The 20,617-nt window shown below is 39.9% G+C and overlaps 3 protein-coding genes across 3 annotated transcripts in view; 2 read left to right on the top strand and 1 right to left on the bottom strand.

Annotated features, from left to right (window-relative positions):
* The window catches only part of LOC116294298 (1-phosphatidylinositol 4,5-bisphosphate phosphodiesterase delta-4), a 30,350-nt gene extending 21,071 nt beyond the window's left edge, over nt 1-9,279 (top strand). The window contains exons 21-30 of the mRNA XM_089039097.1: nt 384-473; nt 757-798; nt 1,161-1,305; nt 3,263-3,397; nt 4,737-4,829; nt 5,486-5,556; nt 5,769-5,876; nt 6,588-6,659; nt 6,929-7,022; nt 8,276-9,279. Of these exons, the coding sequence (XP_088895223.1) occupies nt 384-473; nt 757-798; nt 1,161-1,305; nt 3,263-3,397; nt 4,737-4,829; nt 5,486-5,556; nt 5,769-5,876; nt 6,588-6,659; nt 6,929-7,022; nt 8,276-8,418 (993 nt within the window). The 3' untranslated portion in view covers nt 8,419-9,279. The remainder of the gene's footprint in view (nt 1-383; nt 474-756; nt 799-1,160; nt 1,306-3,262; nt 3,398-4,736; nt 4,830-5,485; nt 5,557-5,768; nt 5,877-6,587; nt 6,660-6,928; nt 7,023-8,275) is intronic.
* Nucleotides 9,280-9,700: 421 nt separating this feature from the next.
* On the bottom strand, nt 9,701-15,460 carry LOC116294281 (small ribosomal subunit protein uS2). Its single transcript, XM_089039095.1, has 6 exons — nt 15,411-15,460; nt 14,305-14,476; nt 13,675-13,937; nt 12,683-12,913; nt 11,309-11,464; nt 9,701-9,947 (listed from the first exon to the last, which is right to left on the bottom strand). Exons 2-6 carry the CDS (start codon nt 14,435-14,437, stop codon nt 9,759-9,761), a joined length of 972 nt encoding a protein of 323 aa, XP_088895221.1. The 5' UTR covers nt 14,438-14,476; nt 15,411-15,460; the 3' UTR covers nt 9,701-9,758.
* A 292-nt stretch (nt 15,461-15,752) lies between these two features.
* Nucleotides 15,753-19,119, top strand: LOC116294275 (evolutionarily conserved signaling intermediate in Toll pathway, mitochondrial). Its single transcript, XM_031701836.1, has 3 exons — nt 15,753-16,625; nt 17,796-18,003; nt 18,850-19,119. The coding sequence occupies exons 1-3, from the start codon at nt 15,864-15,866 to the stop codon at nt 18,996-18,998; spliced, it is 1,119 nt and encodes a 372-aa protein (XP_031557696.1). The 5' UTR covers nt 15,753-15,863; the 3' UTR covers nt 18,999-19,119.
* Nucleotides 19,120-20,617: the final 1,498 nt, after the last annotated feature.

Here is a 20,617-nt window from a genome sequence, read left to right as displayed (position 1 = left end):
TCTTGGAAGGGAGTTAAATCAGTGGAGTTAAAGTTACTCCAAAAAAGGAGTTATCCTGTACCTTTTTTTTCTACTCCACTTTTGGAGTTATATCAACTCCTAAAAAATAACAGTGTTCTTATTTCGGGTCACGGGAACATTTCGAGGAAAGTAGCCGTGCCTTTGCATCGAAACGAGACGAACGGTGAGCTTGCAATGATAGAGACCTTTTTTAACACCTTGAACAATTATTCACATGTCTCTATCATTGAAGCTCACCGTTCGTCTCGTCTCGATGCAAAGGCACGGCTACCTTTCAAGATGGCGCAGGGAACTGTGAAGGGGACTATTGGTGCAATGAAAATCTTCAATGATCATTATTAATGTACTTGCTTATGTTTAAGTCTGTGTCACAGTTAACTACAACTGTTTCTGCGCAGTCTTTGAACGTGATGGCATCTTCACCCACTAGTCTCACCGGTGACAAGCTTGACGTAGGTGTCTTGAAATTCCGTTCGTTCGTTCGTTCGTTTTTTATTTCCTACCTTCCTTCCTTCCTTCATTCCTTCCTTCCCTCCCTCCCTCCCTCCCTCCCTCCCTCCCTCCCTCCCTCCCTCCCTCCCTCCTTCCCTCCCTTATTCATTCATTCGTCCGTCCGTTCGTTCGTTCGTTCGTTCTTCCTTCCTTTCTCCCTTACTTTCTTCCTTTCTTGACGGAGAAGACTACTTACAACTTCGTCAAGGCTAATTATTATTTTATGCTTTTTTTATGAATCAGGTGTCAAATATCAGTAACCAACAAGAAGAGGTGTTTAATACGGTATGTGTGTATGGCAGGACTTAGGTGGAAAAGTTAGCTCCCGGTTAGCTCAGTTGGTAAGAGCGTCGGTCTGTTGTGCGGAAGGTCGTGGTTCAAACCTCGGCCGGACCAACACTCTGGGTCTTAAAATAACTGAGGAGAAGGTGCTGTCTTGTAATTACATCTGCAAATGGTTAGACCTTCAAGTCTTCTCGTACAAGGCCCCGTAGGTCCCGTAGGCCCCGTCTGTCTTCACTATATAACCCTGTAGGCGGACCACTGAAGACGCATATCACAGAACATATCACAGCATAGCAAACCACATACAGTACAGCAAAGCACAGCAAAGCAAAGCCAAATCAAACATAAGATTGTCTCCTCAGGTACTTCTTGAAGGAGCCATGGACAAGCTTATCGTCTACTGTAGAGCTCTTCCCTATAAGAAAAATGATGTCTCCGATGATTGCTGTCAGATGTATTCATTCAGTGAATCAACCATCTATGATCTGGTTTCTGCCAACCCTAGGGGTAAATATACATATTTAGTATAATTCATGGACTTGAATATAGAGTTTCTCGCGCTGTGATTGGTCGAGCGACTAATGATTATAGAGGCTTTGCACCATCACGTGACATCACCCATGGCAGGAGGCACAATAATAGGGTATCTTTCCACTGGGAAACTGAATTCTTTCTCATGTAAATCAGATTAGACCAGATTCAATTGTTCCTGCCTCCTGTCATGGCTGCCATCATGTGATATTTACGAGGCAAAGTGATTATCGAGGGATATTTACCTCGCCGCTCGAAGACTCGTCTCTTGGTAAATATTCGTCATTATCATATGACCCGTACGGCCCTGCTCGCGCGCTCTAATAAAACCATTGGAAAAAGTCACGTGATGGGGGCCGGACGGGTTGACGTAAGCGGGCCGGAAAAACCCGTCCGGCCCTGCTCGAATCCGCGCGCTTTCTTTTTCTTATTTATTTTTATTTTCGTGAGGGTCATATGATAAAATGCTTATTGACTGAGTTAGGTCGGGCCGTACGGGAAAATATTTGGCTCTCGGTCATTTGTACGGACCTCGCTGCGCTCGGTCCGTACGACATGACCTCGAGCCAAATATTTTCCCGTACGGCCCTCCCACTCAGTCAATAAGTACATAATAATCACTTTGCCTTCGGCAAATAATTGTTAAATATGTATCAGGGATCACTCGACACAAGTTAAAAACTTAGCATGTTTTGAGTTGTTTGAAAGTCAGTCTTCAATCTTATTCTTACTGCGCATGCTCGACGAGATAATTTTGTCGAGCATGCGCAGTAAGAATAAGGGCTCTAGGTACGAGATTGAACCTCTTCGTGCTATTGTAAAAATATGCACATTTGACTTTCAAACTTGCCTGACAAATGACCTTAACAACATGCCAAAACTTAGAGTCAGCTCTTGAAACATAAGGCCAATTCTTCCATATTGTCTTTGTTAATACAGTATCTTGGTCTCACAAAAATATACTCGTAAAATGTTTATATATTCAGAGAAAACAAACATTATATGCGCAGGCGTTATTCGCTAGTGTCGAGTCACCTACCCTACGGGTCACCGCATCTCAATGTAAATGGGACCATAGGGGCAAAATTCCTGTATATTCTTGTGTATTCTGATTGATTCCTTGGTTTTGGCTAGAATAGACCTTAACTAAATTCCTACGCGATTGATCACACAATATTGGTTTCAAGCAAAGGAGCACGTAAAAAATTTGATTGTGTTGGTTTATCTTCGATTTTATCGCACGTAATCTGAGATATGACAGGCGTTCCTGGTAGTGCTTGTTTACGTGCGCGCGCTACACTTTATGGCAGGCGTTCCTTGCTTTAGTCGGGCTAGCGAATTTACTCCGAAAACCGACGAATATCTTGCGATTGTAAGCCATTCGGAGCGGTCGAAACCAAAACACTACGAGGAACGCCTGTCACATGGTGGATTGCGCGCGCTAGATAGACCAACGAAGAACAATAACTTTCTTTACATAAACAAAATTGTAATGTGCTCCCTTATTTCAAATCAAGGCAAAATACTCCCGTTTCGAGTTCTCTGTTGCTCAAGGTTAGCCTGGATCTTGTGCAGAATATTCATGTGTTAAATTGAAGGTCCATGGAGTTGCAAAGTGCTTGTATTGTTGAAGTTTTACTTTCTTTCTTTACTTTACCGTTGGTATTTTAGTATATTGTGAGTAAAAATTGAGTATGACCTCTTCCCAATCTGAACTTCTTTTGATTAGCCTATTTAAATAAGGATGAAGCTTTCTATTTAGTTATTTGTGCTGCTTTTTTTTGGGTCGGCCCCCCTTGAATGCCATATGTTCCGCCCCCCTCCCTCCCCCTCCTTCTCCTCCCCCTCCTCCTCCCCCTCCCCACTCATTCCCGTAAAAAAAGAACTGTCCCTAAGAAAGAGCTGTTAACCCTTTGCCTGTCTTGTCAATCAGAGATGGTTTCATTATCGAAAAGACATCTGGTCAGAGCGTACCCCAAAGGATCACGGGTCGACTCATCGAACTACGACCCACAGTGGGCCTGGAATGCTGGGGTTCAGCTTGTTGCTTTAAACTTCCAAAAACCAGGTAAGATATGCTGCAAAATGTAATATATGTAATATATGAACAACGTAGTTTCCTTTTAGATTGGAATAAGAACCATGACCTTTAAGATAGGAATGTGATTTTTCCTATTTTAGCCAGAAATCATAAAAGCACGAAAATTTCGTTTAGTCTCAGCTGATCGCCCATCTCAGATTTCCGACCGAAACGTTTTTTAAAATAGGCGTATACGTGGCAGTAGACACTAAAAAAACACTGAGGACGTTAAGAAACCCTGGCAGTGACCACCCATCTCAGATTTCCGACCGAAACGTTTTTTAAAATAGGCGTATACGTGGCAGTAGACACTAAAAAAACACTGAGGACGTTAAGAAACCCTGGCAGTGACCGCCCATCTCAGATTTCCGACCGAAACGTTTTTTAAAATAGGCGTATACGTGGCAGTAGACACTAAAAAAAACACTGAGGACGTAAAGAAACCCTGGCAGTGACCACCCATCTCAGATTTCCGACCGAAACGTTTTTTAAAATAGGCGTATACGTGGCAGTAGACACTAAAAAAAACACTGAGGACGTAAAGAAACCCTGGCAGTGACCACCCATCTCAGATTTCCGACCGAAACGTTTTTTAAAATAGGCGTATACGTGGCAGTAGACACTAAAAAAAACACTGAGGACGTAAAGAAACCCTGGCAGTGACCACCCATCTCAGATTTCCGACCGAAACGTTTTTTAAAATAGGCGTATACGTGGCAGTAGACACTAAAAAAAACACTGAGGACGTAAAGAAACCCTGGCAGTGACCACCCATCTCAGATTTCCGACCGAAACGTTTTTTAAAATAGGCGTATACGTGGCAGTAGACACTAAAAAAAACACTGAGGACGTAAAGAAACCCTGGCAGTGACCACCCATCTCAGATTTCCGACCGAAACGTTTTTTAAAATAGGCGTATACGTGGCAGTAGACACTAAAAGATCCACTGAGGACGTAAAGAAACCCTGGCAGTGACCACCCTCAGTGCCTACGCTTCATACTAACCACCTCTCATGCTTGTAAATTGTATAAAAGCAATCTGTCATTCACAACTCAATGTAAAGCGCCTTTGATTATATCCATATAGAAAAGGCTCTAGATAAATCCATAAATCATCATCATCACTAATTCCATTGTTTTCAATTGTTCCTTTGCCTGTCCGAGATCTAGATTTGCACAAAATTTTTGTGCTTTTATGTTTCCTATCTAAAATCTCCCTCCCCTCTCCCCCAACCAACCGCAAAATAGCGTAACATTTCGGTAGAATGAAAAAGAGGAAATCAGAATACTTTAGTTTTGACATGACTACTTCTTGTCTTCATTCAAGATTCAGGCATGCATTTGAATCAAGGGAAATTTCGTAAGAACGGTGGATGTGGCTACATACTGAAACCAGACGCTCTAAGGAATAACAATCAAAGTGAGTGAGTAACAATAGGTGGCGTGCGGCGAGAATGGGTGGCGTAGGGTTGGCATAAGATATATTAAACTTTAGCTGTTGTATCACTACTTGGGACATCCACAACAGAGCTAGGCTCCAACTAGGTAAAAGCACAAGATCGAATTAGAATTCTGAAGTTGCTTTTTGAGGAGGGAGGAAAACCGGAGAACCTGCAAAACCCTCGAAGTGCAGGAGAGAACCAACAAACAACTCTACTCACATACGACACCGAGACCGACAGGGTTCGAATCCGGGTCGCATTGGTGAGAGGCGGAGCATTATAGCAGCGCATGCCACCCATGCTTCCTGTTAGAGCAGTTTTCTAGGTTGACTGTGAAAAGCTCGTGGCATAAACACGGTCGTGACACGGCAAGGCATACGCCAGACCAATCACATTGCGACAGAAGAAAATCTCAGCCAATCAAAAATTCTAGAAAACATCACGGTGACGCGGCAAGGCACGCATACGAAAACTGCCCCATAATGTCATATTGGGTGGCGTAGCGTTGAGAACGCTCACCTCTAACCATTGCTACCTGGGTTGGATTCCCTGACTCGGTGTCATATGTGAGTTGAGTTTGTTATTGGTTCTCTCCTGTAGAAACACTTAATAAAGTTCACCTTTTATATTTTAGATCGATCAGGTTATCATCCTATGATCACAGCTTCGCCTATTGGTGGAAAATCATGCTACTTTACTTTTGAGGTAGAGGTCTTGTTATTTGCTTGCTTGCTTGCTTGCTTGCTTGCTTGCTTGCTTGCTTGCTTGCTTGCTTGCTTGCTTGCTTGCTTGCTTGCTTGCTTGCTTGCTTGCTTGCTTGCTTGCTTGCTTGCTTGCTTGCTTGCTTGCTTGCTTGCTTGCTTGCTTGCTTGCTTGCTTTATTTGATGGTTTTATCTTGCATCTGGCTTTTTATCAGGTCTTATCAGGTCAATACCTTCACATAGATGATGGCTGTCGACTCCCAGTACGAGTAGAAATCGATACAGTGGGGATACCAGCTGATTGCGCAACATTCGCTACAGAGGTATTTTGTACTTCATTTTACGTTCAATGTTTTCTCATTTCAGACCACGTGTCGTTCCCTTGAGTATCATTTCTTTGTTTAACAGTTGCACATGAGAAGACACATGAATATAGAGGTTTGGACCATCACGTGATGGCAGCCATGACAGGGAGCACAACAATAGAGTTGTTCTCCCCTAGGAAACTGAATTCTTTGTCATGTAAATCGGATTACACTAGATTCAATTGTTCCTGCCTCCTGTCATGGCTGCCATCACGTGATCACGTGCAAAGCCTCTATAGATACAATTAAGGAAAGAATCTTATTCAAAAGAGAACGACACGTGGTCTGAAAATAGCGAAAGATCATACCCAAGCAAGGTCTATTTACAACGGTTTGAATTATAAACTTATACCCCATTCACACCAAGCTTAAACATATTTTAAAGCGGTTTAACTAAACAGGTTTGGAAAACTATCTACGAACACTGCACAATATTTGGTAAAATAATGCATGTAAATTATCGTTTGTCTTGCTCTGATAATATTATAGAAAGTTTCGTTATTTTGTAGGTTTCTAGTTTGTCAATTTTTTTCCTAATGAAAACGCAGTTTAACTAAACACGTTTAGGTGTGAATGGGGTATTAGATATATAAAACTTTTTTGTGAATAATGGAAGATAGTACTTCTATCTAACGATATTTTATTGTGTTTTTCTTCCTTTCTACGAAGGTTCGTTACGAGAGACTCAACCCACAATGGAGCAACACGAAGCACATGTTTAACGTAGCGATGCCAGAACTGGTGAGTTTTACACCACTCTCTCTCTCTAGTACGTAATACCGCAAACCAGCGAAAATAAGTCATTATTAATTCAAAGGTCCATTCTTACAAACAGCCCTTTATTGTGTAGGGCTTATCATAGGTAGGAGGAGTTTTTTACGTTGCATATTTAGGGGGTTTATTTTTGTTATAAGGCTTAAATTAAATCCCTCCTGGCCTAAATTATTCTAATTTTTAAAAAATAATTTAAATTAATTATATATTAATTTGTAATTAACTTAAATCCACAGTGTTTAGTTTACTTTAAAGTACTTACAGTCATCCAAAGGAACAAAACCAAACTGCTCTTCCAGAATGTGATATCTCTGGACAGCATACGACAAGGTAACGAAAGGTCATACAACAATTTTCGTATGACTGTGAAAAGCTCGCAGCACGAACACGGTCGTGACGCGGCAAGGCATACGCCAGACCAATCACATTGCACGAGAATTTACTCTCCATCAAGAGAATATTAAGTATTACTTCATATTCTCTTGCTCTCCGTCCAATCAAATGCCCGGAACACGGAGTTGACACGGTCACGGCAATGTTATGGCACTGCGTGCAGACCAATCACATTGCGTGAGAAAGAAATCCGCCAATCAAAATTCTAGAAAACATGACTGTCACGACAAGGCACGCATACGGCGCCGACGTTTTTAGTCATTTGAAAACTGCTCTATTGATTATGTGTTCAGAGCACGTGTCTTTGCCTTGAGCATTGTTTCTTTATTCACTGATAATACTTGAAAGGATGTGCTTGTTTACCTTGGGCGTAATGTTTTCCCATTTCAGACCACGTGTCATTCTCTTGAGAATAAGATGCTTTGTTTCAATTGTACCCATATTTCAATAATGTTTCTTAACCAACCAGAAGCGTTAGTGTTATGTTCCATTATCTTGTGGTTAGAAAATCAATTCTGATTGGCCAAAGAACAATAGAAAATTTCTGGAATATATGTAAGTGCCCACGGTTTTTCGATTCGCACTGTAAACAAAAAAATTATACTTGGTAATGACACGTGGTCTGAAATGGGAAAACATTACGCCCAAGGTAAATTGTCTTATTTCACGGACCAATACTCCAGTTTTTAGCCTCGACTTTGTGTAGAACGTTCATATGTTCCAGTGAAGGTCCGTGGAATTTCAACGTGTTTGTATTCTAATGTCGTGCATTCTTTACTTTACCGTTAGGCCCTGGCTAAACGAGGAAACATGTTTCCCTAAATGTTTCCTAAGGTGGCAAAACTGTCAGGAAACATCGGGAAACAATATTTCCATGCGTCTTGGAAACATGAAATGTTTCTGCCGCACAGCAAAAACAGTTTTTGCGTCTTGGAAGCAAGTTTGTTGCACGCAGCAATGTTTCGCATGAGGCTAAACTGGGAAACATCGAGGTAACATAAGCGAGCTAAACATGTTTCTGGAAACATGTTTCCTCGTTTAGCCAGGGCCTTACTATTTGAGAATATTTAGACACAGATTCGAGGCTAATCCTGAGTAAATGAGTCTGTAATCAAGAAACACCAAGTTAATTTGGAAATCGAAAAGTGTCTATCTTGATCGTATTCTATATATTCTATCCTCCTCTCCAGGAATTCGTTACATTCAACTGCGAACACCAACAGGGGTACTCACAAGTCACAGTGGTCTGTTTGTTAAGATCAGGCTACAACAGTTCCAACAAGCTTCGTATCAAGTGAAAGGAACGTCGAGAGAGAGACTGCTGACCATCTAGGTAGTGTACAGGAAAACATATTTTTCTTCTGCTGACAACGTAGTCCAGAACTAGACACTTTCTTCGGTGACAAATGTTTGTTTTTATATCCCAAAGATTCGGTTTCAGGGTTTTATATGTCCGTTAGCCGTGCCCTGACTTATATCAACCCAGAGGTTGTTTCAGGGTTCAATCTATGAGTTAGCCGTGCCCCGACTTAGATCAGACCAGGGGTTATTTCAGGGTTCTATCTGTGAGTTAGCCATGCCCTGACATAGATCAGCCCAGAGGTTGTTTCAGGGTTCTGATCTGTGAGTTAGCCATGCCCTAACTTAAATCAGCCCAGAGGTTGTTTCAGTGTTCAATCTGTGAGTTAGCCATGCCCTAACTTAAATCAACCCAGAGGTTGTTTCAGGGTTTGATCTGCGAGTTAGCTATGCCCTAACTTAGATCAGCCCAGAGGTTGTTCAGGATTCTATCTGTGAGTTAGCCGTGCTTACATCAGCCCATATAGGTTGTTTTAGGATTTTGTGTGAGTTAGCCATGCCTGACTTAGATCAGCCCAGAGGTTCCAGGGTATCGACGAAATCTGTTTGAAAAACGTTGAGAGTTAACTATATGACAGTTGTGAATAACAAACCAATTATACAGACAGCATTACCAATCATCCTCGATTCCCACGTTGTGAAAATCGTTTCTTAAAAGTGATTTGTGTACATATACAGTATACAACTACATATGTACAATTTTAGAGAATTCCATTTCGATTACGCCGTATGTATGCATGGTAAGGGCCGGGTTGAACTTACACACCCTTGTCACACTGTATTATATTTATATTTCCATATTTCAGAGATCATATAATAAAGATCAATAATCAAGTATGTGTTTTAGTAATATCGAGTAGTAGAGTGCCACTTCAATTATACACTTTTTTCTAAAAACATTGTCAGTCCTCGAGATCTGAAATGGGCGATCCGAGACAAACGGAATTTTTTTGCTTTTTTTAAATTTTTTTTGTGCAAAAACATAGGTCATCATCAGGACAACCACATTCCAATATCTAGTCGTCATTTGCAAATTTTAGTCGTCCCTGACGACTGGACAACCGCTAATTTCGGAACCTGGGGTCTATAAGAATGAGACTGTCTGGAGAAAAAAAAGAGTACCGAATGTAAAATGATCTATAGGTAATATGCCCTAGTCTCCTTTGCTGCCATTCTTAGTGTCGGTCCCAAATTAGTGGGGAGGGAGTGGAGACTAATAATACCCTATCCCTTAGTAAGAAGGCAAAACAACTCGATCAACGAGACAAGCTTTTTATTTCATTGACTCAAGAATACAGCTTCTGTGTGGTCACGTTAAGCCCAGTCAGTAGAGGGCTTGGTAGGCTGTTCCTGCATAGTGACAGAGGTACCCCAATCACCATGTGTCTGCAGTTCTTCAGCACCCCAATCTGATGATGGAGCTACCTTATCCCAGTCCTTGGTTGGGGCAGTGAAGGTGGTGGGCTGTGCTGGAACGCCACCAGGGACAGTCTCTGCTCCCCACTAAAAAAGAAATAATAAATAAATTGTTTTAGTACTTTTAACACAAGTGAGTTTAATAAATATTGGAGAGAGGGTTTTTCTGTTCAAATTCTAATTATCCCTGCAAGCAGCACAAATCTACAAACGAGCGTGCGCGTGAACGCGTTAGTGCAGTTTTCGTATGACTGTGAAAAATTCACGGCACGAACACGGCCATATGACACGGCAAGGGATACGCCAGACCAATCACATTGCACGAGAATTTACTCTCCATCCAATCAAATACCCGGAACACGACATAAACACGGCGCGGACATAGTCACGCCAAGATCACGGCACTTTTAGACCAATCATATTGTGCGTGAAAAAAATCAGCCAATTAAAATTCCAGAGCCTATTAAGTATCACGGTCACGGCACGTCACGCTTAAGGCACTGAGCTTTTCACAGCATTATATTTTCTTGTGTCAAAATACTAACAGTGGTTAGTATTGAAGGATAAATCTTAGGAAAATTCACTGACGTGGTGCCCCACTTCAAGATTTTTTCAATTTGCATGTGCCTTTAGGTAGGTACATGGAAAACTAATCTAACCATTTATTTGATTTAATAATAAATAAATAAATAAACAATAAATGGGATTTAGCAGTGGCATTTCTACAGAGTAGCTCTTCATCCACTGTAATTCCAATTGGAATTTAGGAGTTGATTTTTGTGGAGGGAGGAAATCCGGGGAACCCGGAAAACCCTCAAAGCACAGGAAAGAACCAACAAACAACTCTACTCACATACGACACAGGAGAGAACCAACAAACAACTCTACTCACATTCGACACAGGAGAGAACCAACAAACAACTCTACTCACATTCGACACAGGAGAGAACCAACAAACAACTCTACTCACATACTACACAGGAGAGAACCAACAAACCACTCTACTCACATTCGACACAGGAGAGAACCAACAAACAACTCTACTCACATACTACACAGGAGAGAACCAACAAACCACTCTACTCACATACTACACAGTAGAGAACCAACAAACAACTCTACTCACATACTACACAGGAGAGAACCAACAAACAACTCTACTCACATACTACACAGGAGAGAACCAACTAACAACTCTACTCACATACTACACAGGAGAGAACCAACAAACAACTCTACTCACATACTACACAGGAGAGAACCAACAAACAACTCTACTCACATACTACACAGGAGAGAACCAACTAACAACTCTACTCACATACGACACCGAGTTCAGCGGGACTCAAACCCGGGTATTGCATTGGTGAGAGGCGAGCACTCTCACCACTACGCCACCCGTGCTTCCCTTGATTTACTTGAAAGTAGCATTTAGGAGACTTTATTACCTCAGTGATTCCAGCAGCTGATGTAGCCCAGTCAACTTCTGGAGCAGAAGGCTGATCTGCAGCCAGTGTGCCTGGTGCAACAGCAGCACCACCCCACTCAGTGTACTGCTCATCATGTTGGTGAGCAGCTGCAGCAGCTTGTTCTTCCTTCTCGGCCTGAAAGTGACGAGATAAATTAGTTAAAATAGAATAGAAATGTTAAAATATAAAATAAATAAAAATAAAAAATAAAATAAATGGGATTTAGCAGAATGGGATTGGAATTTTTTGTTTTATGTGGTCATAATGGGCACATTGTTACATGTTTTCCTCACAGATCCAGGAAAGTTAGATTGGGGGGGGGGCATGGTACATACTTCAAAAAAGACCTTTCAAACCTGTGTCAAAGCTAAATCTTACTATAAGTATAGGAAATCGCACGATCTCGAGTACAATTTGGAAATTAATAGACGAGTAATGTTTTGAAAGTTCTTGTAATTGCACGAGCCTTTAGGCGAAAAAAAATTGTACGAGAAGATCGTGCGATTTTTTGTTTATAGTTCACTCAACAAAATTTCAGTAAAAAATGAGAAGCGACGCCGTTCATCTTTGTCTATTTGGCGGCCGATTTTCAGTCCATCTCGCAACTGAAATGCATAAAAAAGATTAGTTCTTACGGCTTTGAAATTTTATTTATATGTTTTTTAAGTACAAAATGATAGAAAATAATTGTTTTGACATTGTTTTGGCCGTGTTGCCATAGCGACTTAATTCGGTACTCCTACGGAGTACAATTAACGCTATAATTGTACTCCTCTCGACCAATCAGAGTCGAGTAATTTTGTTGAGTGTACTATAAAATAAATAATTTTTAAAATATCATAAAATTTATTGAAACTATTATGTTTGGGAGTTCAGACCCCCTTGGATCTGCCATTGCACTCCTCACTATCACTAACAAACTTTACTGAAAAAAGAAAGTGCGCATTACAGGGCTCGAAATAGCAGCCTGCCAATGGCCAAATGACAGGCCAAATTTCAGGTTTGGCAGGCAAAAATAACGATGCACTGCCAAATGAATAATAAAATGGCATGCAAAGTTTTACTGGGATGACCTGCTTTATCTACTATGGCAGGCTACATTTTTTTTCCATTTCGAGTCCTGCATTAGGTTTTACAGAGGGAGGAAAACTAAAGAACCTGAAGACAAATACTTGAATCAATAGAGAGACTCAACAAGCTCTACACACGTGATGCCAAGTCCAGGAATTCCAAGACCCAAAGGGGTGAGAGGCGAGTGCATTACTGCTACACTAAATTATGCTTGATACTCTAGCATTTTAATGACAAATGGCCCAAACAAACACACTCTTTTGCACTATAAACCACAATTACCTCTTCTGGATCTCTGTAGAAGTACAGATCAGGCATAACCTCCCATGGAATCTGGCAAGTGATGCTTCCACGCATGCGCAACACTTCACGAGCCAAAAGCCAGAACATCAATCCAATGGAATGCACACCCTTGTTGTTGCATGGGATTGCGACATCAACATGGCTGAGAGGAGAATCGGTGTTGCAGAAAGCAATGACGGGGATGTTGACGTATGAGGCTTCAGTGACAGACTATTGATAAATAAAACAAGCTTTATTATTACCAGCATATCAAATATTAATATACAATAGACCTATCCCGAATTCGCTTGACTGACCACGAAACAATGGCTTGAAGTCGAGATTGAACTTGATTCTTTTATTCATCAAGTTCAACCTAGACTTGAAATCATTGTTTCGTGACCAGCCAGGCGAATTCGGGATAGGTCTATTGCATACATTGATATTAAAATGGCTAGGAGAAAGGAAGAAAAATGTAGGCAAAATTTTGTCAGAGCAATTTGTTTTCTCATTATAAAATTACTGCAACAAATTTTCCTTTCTATAATAATAAAAAACTCTTTATATAGAGAGTAGCACTAATTGGCTGAAGGTGCATTTTTCATGGGAGAATACAGTACCCATGTACAGTTACTATTGGGTCATTAAAACGTGTGACTTGATTCTGAAATAGGCCCTTTACAGTTAACGGTCACGTGTCTGTACTGGTGAGCAAAATTTTTTATTTTATTTTAAATTGGTGATTCTTTTTAGCTAGTTGTAAAGAACTGAATGAAACGATGTGTATCCAGTGTGTCACGAAATGCAGTTTTATTACGATCTCTCAAAACAGGTTGTAGAAAGTTTGTTTGCTCACCAGTATATTTCACCCATGGGAATCAAGATGTTCATTCATTTGCTCTCAGTGAATAAATCAGCACATGATTACTGAGCTGCAAAGAGCCTATTGAAAAAATGAATACTGTCATAAGCAAGGATGAAGATTTACTCACCTGATGGTCAATTCTGGGATCACAGACAATCAGAAGACGAGGCTCTCTGAATGCAGCTTGGATCTGGTTAGTGAATGTACCAGGGGTGAAACGGCCTGCAATAGGGGTAGCACCAGTATGGGAGGCATACTTGAGAATAGCACGCTGACCATAGGGCCTGGCAGAGATGACACAGACATCAGCAGGGTTCTCAATAGAGACAATGATACGTGCGGCCAAGAGAAGCTTTTCATAGGTTTTTCTTATGTTGATGATGTGAACACCTTGGAAAAATTAGAAAATAAATTAGGAACAAGTAACTAAGTGATGGTGGAGATAGGAAGTAAATTACTAGTTTTATTTAAGAAAGATTTAGGACTCAAGTTAGTAAAATGAGTTGATTATGACACTTTTCGCAAACAAAGCAGACCTCTTGTCCTTGTTAAACATGTTTTAAAGGTGTTTTTTTTTTCATTTCAGATCACGTCATTCCCTAGAGCATAATTTCTTTGTTTAACCTTTAAAGGTTATACAAGAGAAGACCATGAATATGAATGCAACTCAAACAAAGAATCATATTCTCAAGAGAATGAAACGTGGACATCTGGAGAAAATATTACATCCAAGCTAAGGAAGGTGTATTCTACATACCATCTGGTTTTCTTTTGTAAACATAATGTTCCATTTGGAAGTTGGCATTATTGGCTCCCAGATGGACACCAGCAGTAAGGAACTTCACCACATCTTCTTCCTTCAACTGCAAAACTTCTAGACCTCCAGACATTGTGCTTTGTTATACCTTTATTAAGTTACGGTGGACAACCTGGGGGAAAGCAATAGAAACCTTAAGCATGGTTTTCACTAGCGACATAAGCATAAGCATAAACACAGACCTAAGCGTATCAAGCCCACTCACTTCTCTGTTGACGTCCTCACTGCGACATTTAAGCACAAGCATAAGCACGAGGATCAAAGCAATCTCCTTCTTTTTATGCTTCTGCTTGTGCTTATGTTGCCTTATGTCATAGTGAAAACCACACTTTAGAATGCCGACACTTTACTACCATTATAGTTGAAATGCGACCCGAGATGCCAGATGTCTCGTTTGCCAACTAGCATTTCAACAGCTGTCAATCAAATATATGAAAAAACAATATCTTGAGATAGATTTTTAACAGAGTCAAAGATTTTAATCCCGTTGTTTTAAAATCTTTAATTTAGTCTGAAATCTCCCTCCAGATATTCCTTTTATTATTCCAGTTCTTTGCCTGATGGTGGTCAAAATGCTAGATACAGTGAAAACTTTAGACTATCAGGAAAGAGCAGAATCAGTTGTACGTGGGTCTTGCCCTTAAAACACAGGAGAGACTTTTGATCAAAAAATTATACCCTCCTCCCCCTTAAAGTATATATATAAAGATACTTGTTTCTCAGTTTTATTTGTGTTCTAGTTGACGTTTAATTAGTTTATAAGGACACAGTAAAAAAATAACGTTTATATCAAAGACAAAGTAGAGGTTTTAAGACAATAACTTCGTAAAAACGAAAATCCATGAATCATCTTAGAATCACAACATGTGCAGAGAGGACGTGACATTAAAAAAGTGTTGAAAAACATAACCTTCGATGTGTCCTTCGTCCTAAAACGCCGCAAATGGATAAAATAATGATTACTCTTTGTAAAAGAACTACTAGTTGGAGTCATGGAGCTTTTATTTAGGTAGAAATGATATTTTATTTGAAGGTATTTTACTTACTCGCCAACGACACGAAGGTCAAAAGGAAAGAGAACGAAGAAGCTGAACACGTGCAAATAAGGGGGCGCCCAACCAGTCATGCAGGGCTCTAACTAAAAAAATTAGGGAGGGGAGGGAAAGTAGAAATATCAAACCAATAAATTTCCAGCTAATTCGATCAAAAAATGTAACTTAAAAGAACTCGAAAGCTTTCGCTATTCACTAAATTAAAAGTCTATTCTTAAATGTGTTATTCCTGGTAAACCCTAAATATTTTTTGAGCTTGAACATTTTTACCTTCACCCTCCCCTAGTAGAGGAACAATATTTCGTTCCCAGACTTACTCATATTTCAAAATGGCGGCCGAGGTAAAGATGAAGATTTGTTGAAATTGTAAGAGATTTATGCTTCGTTGATAAAGAGAAAGCTATTTATTGGTCTAGCAGATAAGTAGGTCTTCTGTTTCTTTAAGTAATGATGTCAAGCTTACGTTTCGCAAGGTTTGCAAAGGAGTTCATGAATTATGGAGTTAGGAAAAGAAGCTCCTTGTTATCTTGTCCTGTATCTAAGAGATTCTGCTCCTCTGCACCAAAGCCCTCGGATAATGATTCTAAAATAGTCACTAAAACACTAAACTCAGGAGTTACTAAAGTCATCGAGCTTGCAGAGAAGCCAATTCAATCTAAACAAGTTGCTAAGTCTGTTCCTTCTACTCATGTTGTCAAGTTTGAGCAAGCTATGAGTCAAGGAAAAACGCGGGAAAACTTCATCGAAGTCCTAGAAGCATTCACAAAGGATAATCAACCACGACGTGGACATATGGAGCTTTTGAAAACTTCCTTAGAATATATGGAAAAATTTGGTTTGGAAGGAGATCTGGAAGCTTATAATGCTATGTTAAATGTTTTTCCAAGAGAAAGATTTAAAAATAGAACTCTTTTTGATGCAATATGGCCTAAAATGCACCCTCAAGTTGATCTCGCACTTGAAATTTTAACCAAGATGGAGGAAAATGTTATTAAACCAAGCTTAGAGACTTATGATCTTTGTGAAGAGATCTATGGTAGAGCCAGTCAGCCTGTTCAGAAGTGCCGTAGACTTGCTTTCTGGCTGACAAAGCTTGAAGAAATGTTTCCTCATCCATTGCCTCATGTCTTGCCTGAAGATGAAGTAGAGCTTAGCAAGTTAGCATTAGAAAGAATGACGAAGGATCCAATCCCTATTTTAATTTATCAGGTAAAAAGTTCATAAGGAAAACATCAGTTCATTGATTCATACATCAGGGAGTCAGGTACCCTGGGTGCCAGAAGCCGTGTGGGACTTGGGACATCTGGCACCCAGGGTAGGAGTCAGGATGGCGTGGTGCCAAAATACTCTCCTCTCACCCCTGAGGTCCAGTGTTCATATCACAGTCGCCCCATTGAATTAACTTTGCTTATAGAGGGTTACACCTGACAGTAATTCAACTGATAAACTTGTGGTCCTCTGTTAACATCTCTATTTAATTAGAGACGGGGCCGCCATTAACATGATCATCCGAGCCATATGAAGGTCTAACCATTTGCAGATGTAATTACAAAGGTAGTACATTCTTCTCAGTTATTTTAAGACCCTGAGTGTTGGTCCAGCCGAGGCTTGAACCATGACCTCCCGCACAACAGACAGACACTCTTACCAACTGAGCTAGCTGGGTGGCCCATATGAGCTGAGTTGGTTGGTTTTCTTTCTTACTCCGAGGGGTTTTCCGGCCCTCTGGTTTTTCCTCCCTCCACTTAAATCAATCCTGACTAATTTGAACTTCAGGGTCATACAGTATATGGGCTGTGTACCAGCTGGCAGAGCTGGCATCTTCGCATGTTTTCAGTTCGACCCTGTTGAGCTGCACCACTGCTGTACTTTGGGGTGGTGATAAGCATTAACAAGTTTTTATTCGTTCCTTCATTTATTCAATCATGAAGAAAATGTGCAAATATACTGCTTGAAGTATGCTTTTTTATGGTTTATTAGTTCATTTATTCATTCAATCATGAAGAAAATGTGTAAATATACTGCTTGAATTAGGCTTTTTTTATGGTAGAACATGAAAGACGTGTTAGGAAAAGCATGACACATATCAGAGCGCTTCTCAGCACTTCTCAAGTTAGTGTTCTGTCAATCCACAAGTGCTTTATTTATCAAACAAAACAGCTTTTTATGCGCTTTGTTCAGTAATAAAGCACGCCAAAAGTGATGTGAGCACGTAAACTTAGGAAGAGAAGCACAGTAGGCCAGTTATTCTATAATTCATTCTTTTTTTTTAATCTCATCTCAAATCATACATACACTGAATCAGATTTACATCAAATACGACCATAGACCAAATGTGAAACCCACCCCAATTCATTCTATTTTCTTTCTTATTCTCAGGAAGGAAATGAAGAGAAAGGTATAGATTTTATTGTGGGTTCTCAAACCTTGAATCAAAGATCAATACTAGAATCGTATGATGCAGAAAAACCAGTTTATGTTGAAGGACCTCACTTTGTCTGGATAAGACGCCTAAAAAGACATTTTTATACTTTACGCTCACATGGATGTGAAGGAAAAGAAGAAGAAGACCTTGAAGATGGTGAAGGTAATGTGAACTTGATAAAAAATGTGTATTGTTAATTCACCTTTTTGGTGCTCGCCATCATGTGCTCCATCACGTGGCATAAATAATATTGGATTGTACCAAAAAGTCACCAGTCACCAAAACGTTTGGACATTTTTCTTGGATTCCTGTACTAAATAATGTACTGGCTTTCCAACAAATTATTTACTTGACTTGATTATCTGTTCCTCTAAAAAGCAGTAAGAAAAGCTTCGATCATGTTAAAAAAATGATATTGTGCTTGTACTTAGAGAGCTAACTAAACAAATCAAGTAAATATTAAATTGTTTAAAAGCCAGTACATTCATACAGTATGTGTGCGGTACCAAAATCCAAGAACACTGTCCAAACACAATCTAATCCAATCAATCACAAAACAATCGATCTTCAATAAATACAATAAAATGTGATCTCCCATGAAAAAAAGGGACATTTTTATGTCTCAGCCATACAGTACTGAGTAACAGGAAGTTGATAAGTATAATTAATACAATTACAATGACCAGGCTTTAGTTTAACAAACGTTTCAGCAGTCCTGCTACCATCATCAGTGTAAGGAATGGATACTTATAAAGCTTCACTGCCGTTATCGATATTCTGCGAACTCAGAAATTTCAAAAGCTTCTTGTGAAATTGGTTTATCACTGCTGCCAGTCAAGGATATAAAGGTACAAGCTGATTATTTTTGATTGACAGCAGTGAAAAACCAAATTTCATCATGCAGCTGGAAAATACCAAGTTCACAGAATATGGAAGACCGCAGTAAATAACTACAATTAACACTGTTTAGTTCTTAGTTGAAGTTTCACCTGATTGTACTTTTAATAGGTGCTGTCTTGGCTGTATGTATGACCAACACAAGCTGTAGTCAAGAGACACTTCAACAGTGGATATCAAGACTGCAAGACCAAACCCCAAACCTTGCTAACATCAAAGTCATATTCAACCTTCACACAACAGAACAAGGACATTTATAATAATTATTATGAATTTGAAATATAAAAAAGATGATTTCTTGGTTCAGAGTTATGGTAAAAGGGGATAGTATTTCTTAATCTCTAATGGACTGTTCATTTTTCAATAAATTTTTCAATGTTTTGTTTTGTTTTGTTTTTCATTGTTTTGTTTTGTTTTTTTTGTTTTTTGTTTTGTTTTTTTTCTTTTGTAAAAGTGCTGTGTATCTAGGGTTGTTTTTGTGCCCGATCTTTGATACTCATCCCACCTCAGTAATAAAGCACGCAGGAAGTGACACTTCTTGAGTGCTTACGGCGCTTTCTAAGTGCTTTATCACTGAACGGAGCACGGAAAAAGCTGTTTTACTCGTTTTATCATATAATTTCTAATCTTATTTCGGTATTGAATTTATTTACACAAAAAGAAAGACGATCACAAGATCTAGCAGCACTTCGCGCCCGTGGATGGCACTGTGCTCCGTTCACTAATAAACACAGTTTTTGACCAAACAGCGGACGCGTACTGCCCTGACTATATAATAAGTAAATATATAATTTGATATATACACTGCTGATATGTTTTGCGAGTTTGCGGACAAAAGGGGTCAAGGGTAGTATGGTCGTTTCTTGAGAATCTTCAATAAGCTTACCATTCTCAGCGCAAGCCAACGCAAGAAAAAACTCAAACCTTCGGTAGTAGAGTACAAGCACTATAAGTGTGTAACATAAATACCACTGAACAGAGCTAAATTATGCTAATCCTTTTGTTTTCTATTGTTTAATTAGCACTATTTACTACTAAATAGCGCAAAGTGTTGCACACTTTTAGTGTTTGTACTATACTAGCGCGTAATTTGAAAATAAAGCCTTACTGTGCCGTTTTCGAGTTACGTAACTCGATTTTGATCCGAACGATACTTGTCATCGAATTCCGCACAGTTGTGAAAGTGGGCGTTGTCTCAGCAAAATGGGTGTGTCCGAGCGCGTAATTCAAGGAGTGCGTACCCCGATTTTTTCTTTCTCGTGCAGATGAGTCTTCAGTGTCAAAAAACAGCGGCTCTCACCGACTGAGTAAAGGGATTATTTAGACGGGATTGGGTATACCTGGTACCTAACACCAGTTATTTCGTCACTTTCAACACCAGTTCTTCCAAACGCAGAAATTAATATATACTGGCCGTTTGTTAGACTGCGAGCGGTCCCACTTTTCCTTCCAGCCTCAGTAAAAACGAGTGTTTTGGGATTCCTGTGGACACGCGCGGAGATTGAAGTTGAGTCCTTACTGAGTCCGCGCCGTGGAGGGAAAAGTGGGACCGCTCGTGCACAGTCTAGCCTTTTGCATACACACTAAACGACGCGGTAACTCGAATTCAAGATTTTATAGTATAATTTTTTAGCATATAGTAGAATTCATCGATTCTAAGACAACAATTGCTTTCTGTTCCATGTTGTATATCAAAAACACATTTTAGCTTGTCCGACGTAGCAACAGTAGCTAGGGAGGCCGAGAACAATGATTGCGGGATCGGTGTAATAAAATCGGGTCCCTAGATTTAGAACATTGTGGTGACCTTGAAAGTAATGGAAAATGGCAGTAACTATCGTATGGCACACCAGATCATTTAGTTCATACCAACACGAGA

This window comes from Actinia tenebrosa, unplaced genomic scaffold (assembly GCF_029948245.1).
Source record: "Actinia tenebrosa isolate PJP-AT-01 unplaced genomic scaffold, QUT_ActTen_1.0 PGA_scaffold0__85_contigs__length_37466705, whole genome shotgun sequence".
In the NCBI taxonomy this organism is placed as follows: Eukaryota; Metazoa; Cnidaria; class Anthozoa; order Actiniaria; family Actiniidae; genus Actinia; species Actinia tenebrosa.
Note: the sequence above shows the minus strand (reverse complement) of the source record. Positions and strands in the feature narration are given on the sequence as shown.

Coding starts and splice junctions, on each gene's coding strand:
- LOC116294281 (XM_089039095.1), bottom strand. CDS start 14,437: ATGTCTGGAGGTCTAGAAGTTTTGCAGTTGAAGGAAGAAGATGTGGTG. Junction 13,938..14,304: donor TTACAAAAGAAAACCAGATG/GTATGTAGAATA, acceptor AATTTTTCCAAG/GTGTTCACATCATCAACATA. Junction 9,948..11,308: donor CAGCTGCTGGAATCACTGAG/GTAATAAAGTCT, acceptor TTTCTTTTTTAG/TGGGGAGCAGAGACTGTCCC.
- LOC116294275 (XM_031701836.1), top strand. CDS start 15,864: ATGATGTCAAGCTTACGTTTCGCAAGGTTTGCAAAGGAGTTCATGAAT. Junction 16,626..17,795: donor TCCCTATTTTAATTTATCAG/GTAAAAAGTTCA, acceptor TCTTATTCTCAG/GAAGGAAATGAAGAGAAAGG. Junction 18,004..18,849: donor AGACCTTGAAGATGGTGAAG/GTAATGTGAACT, acceptor TACTTTTAATAG/GTGCTGTCTTGGCTGTATGT.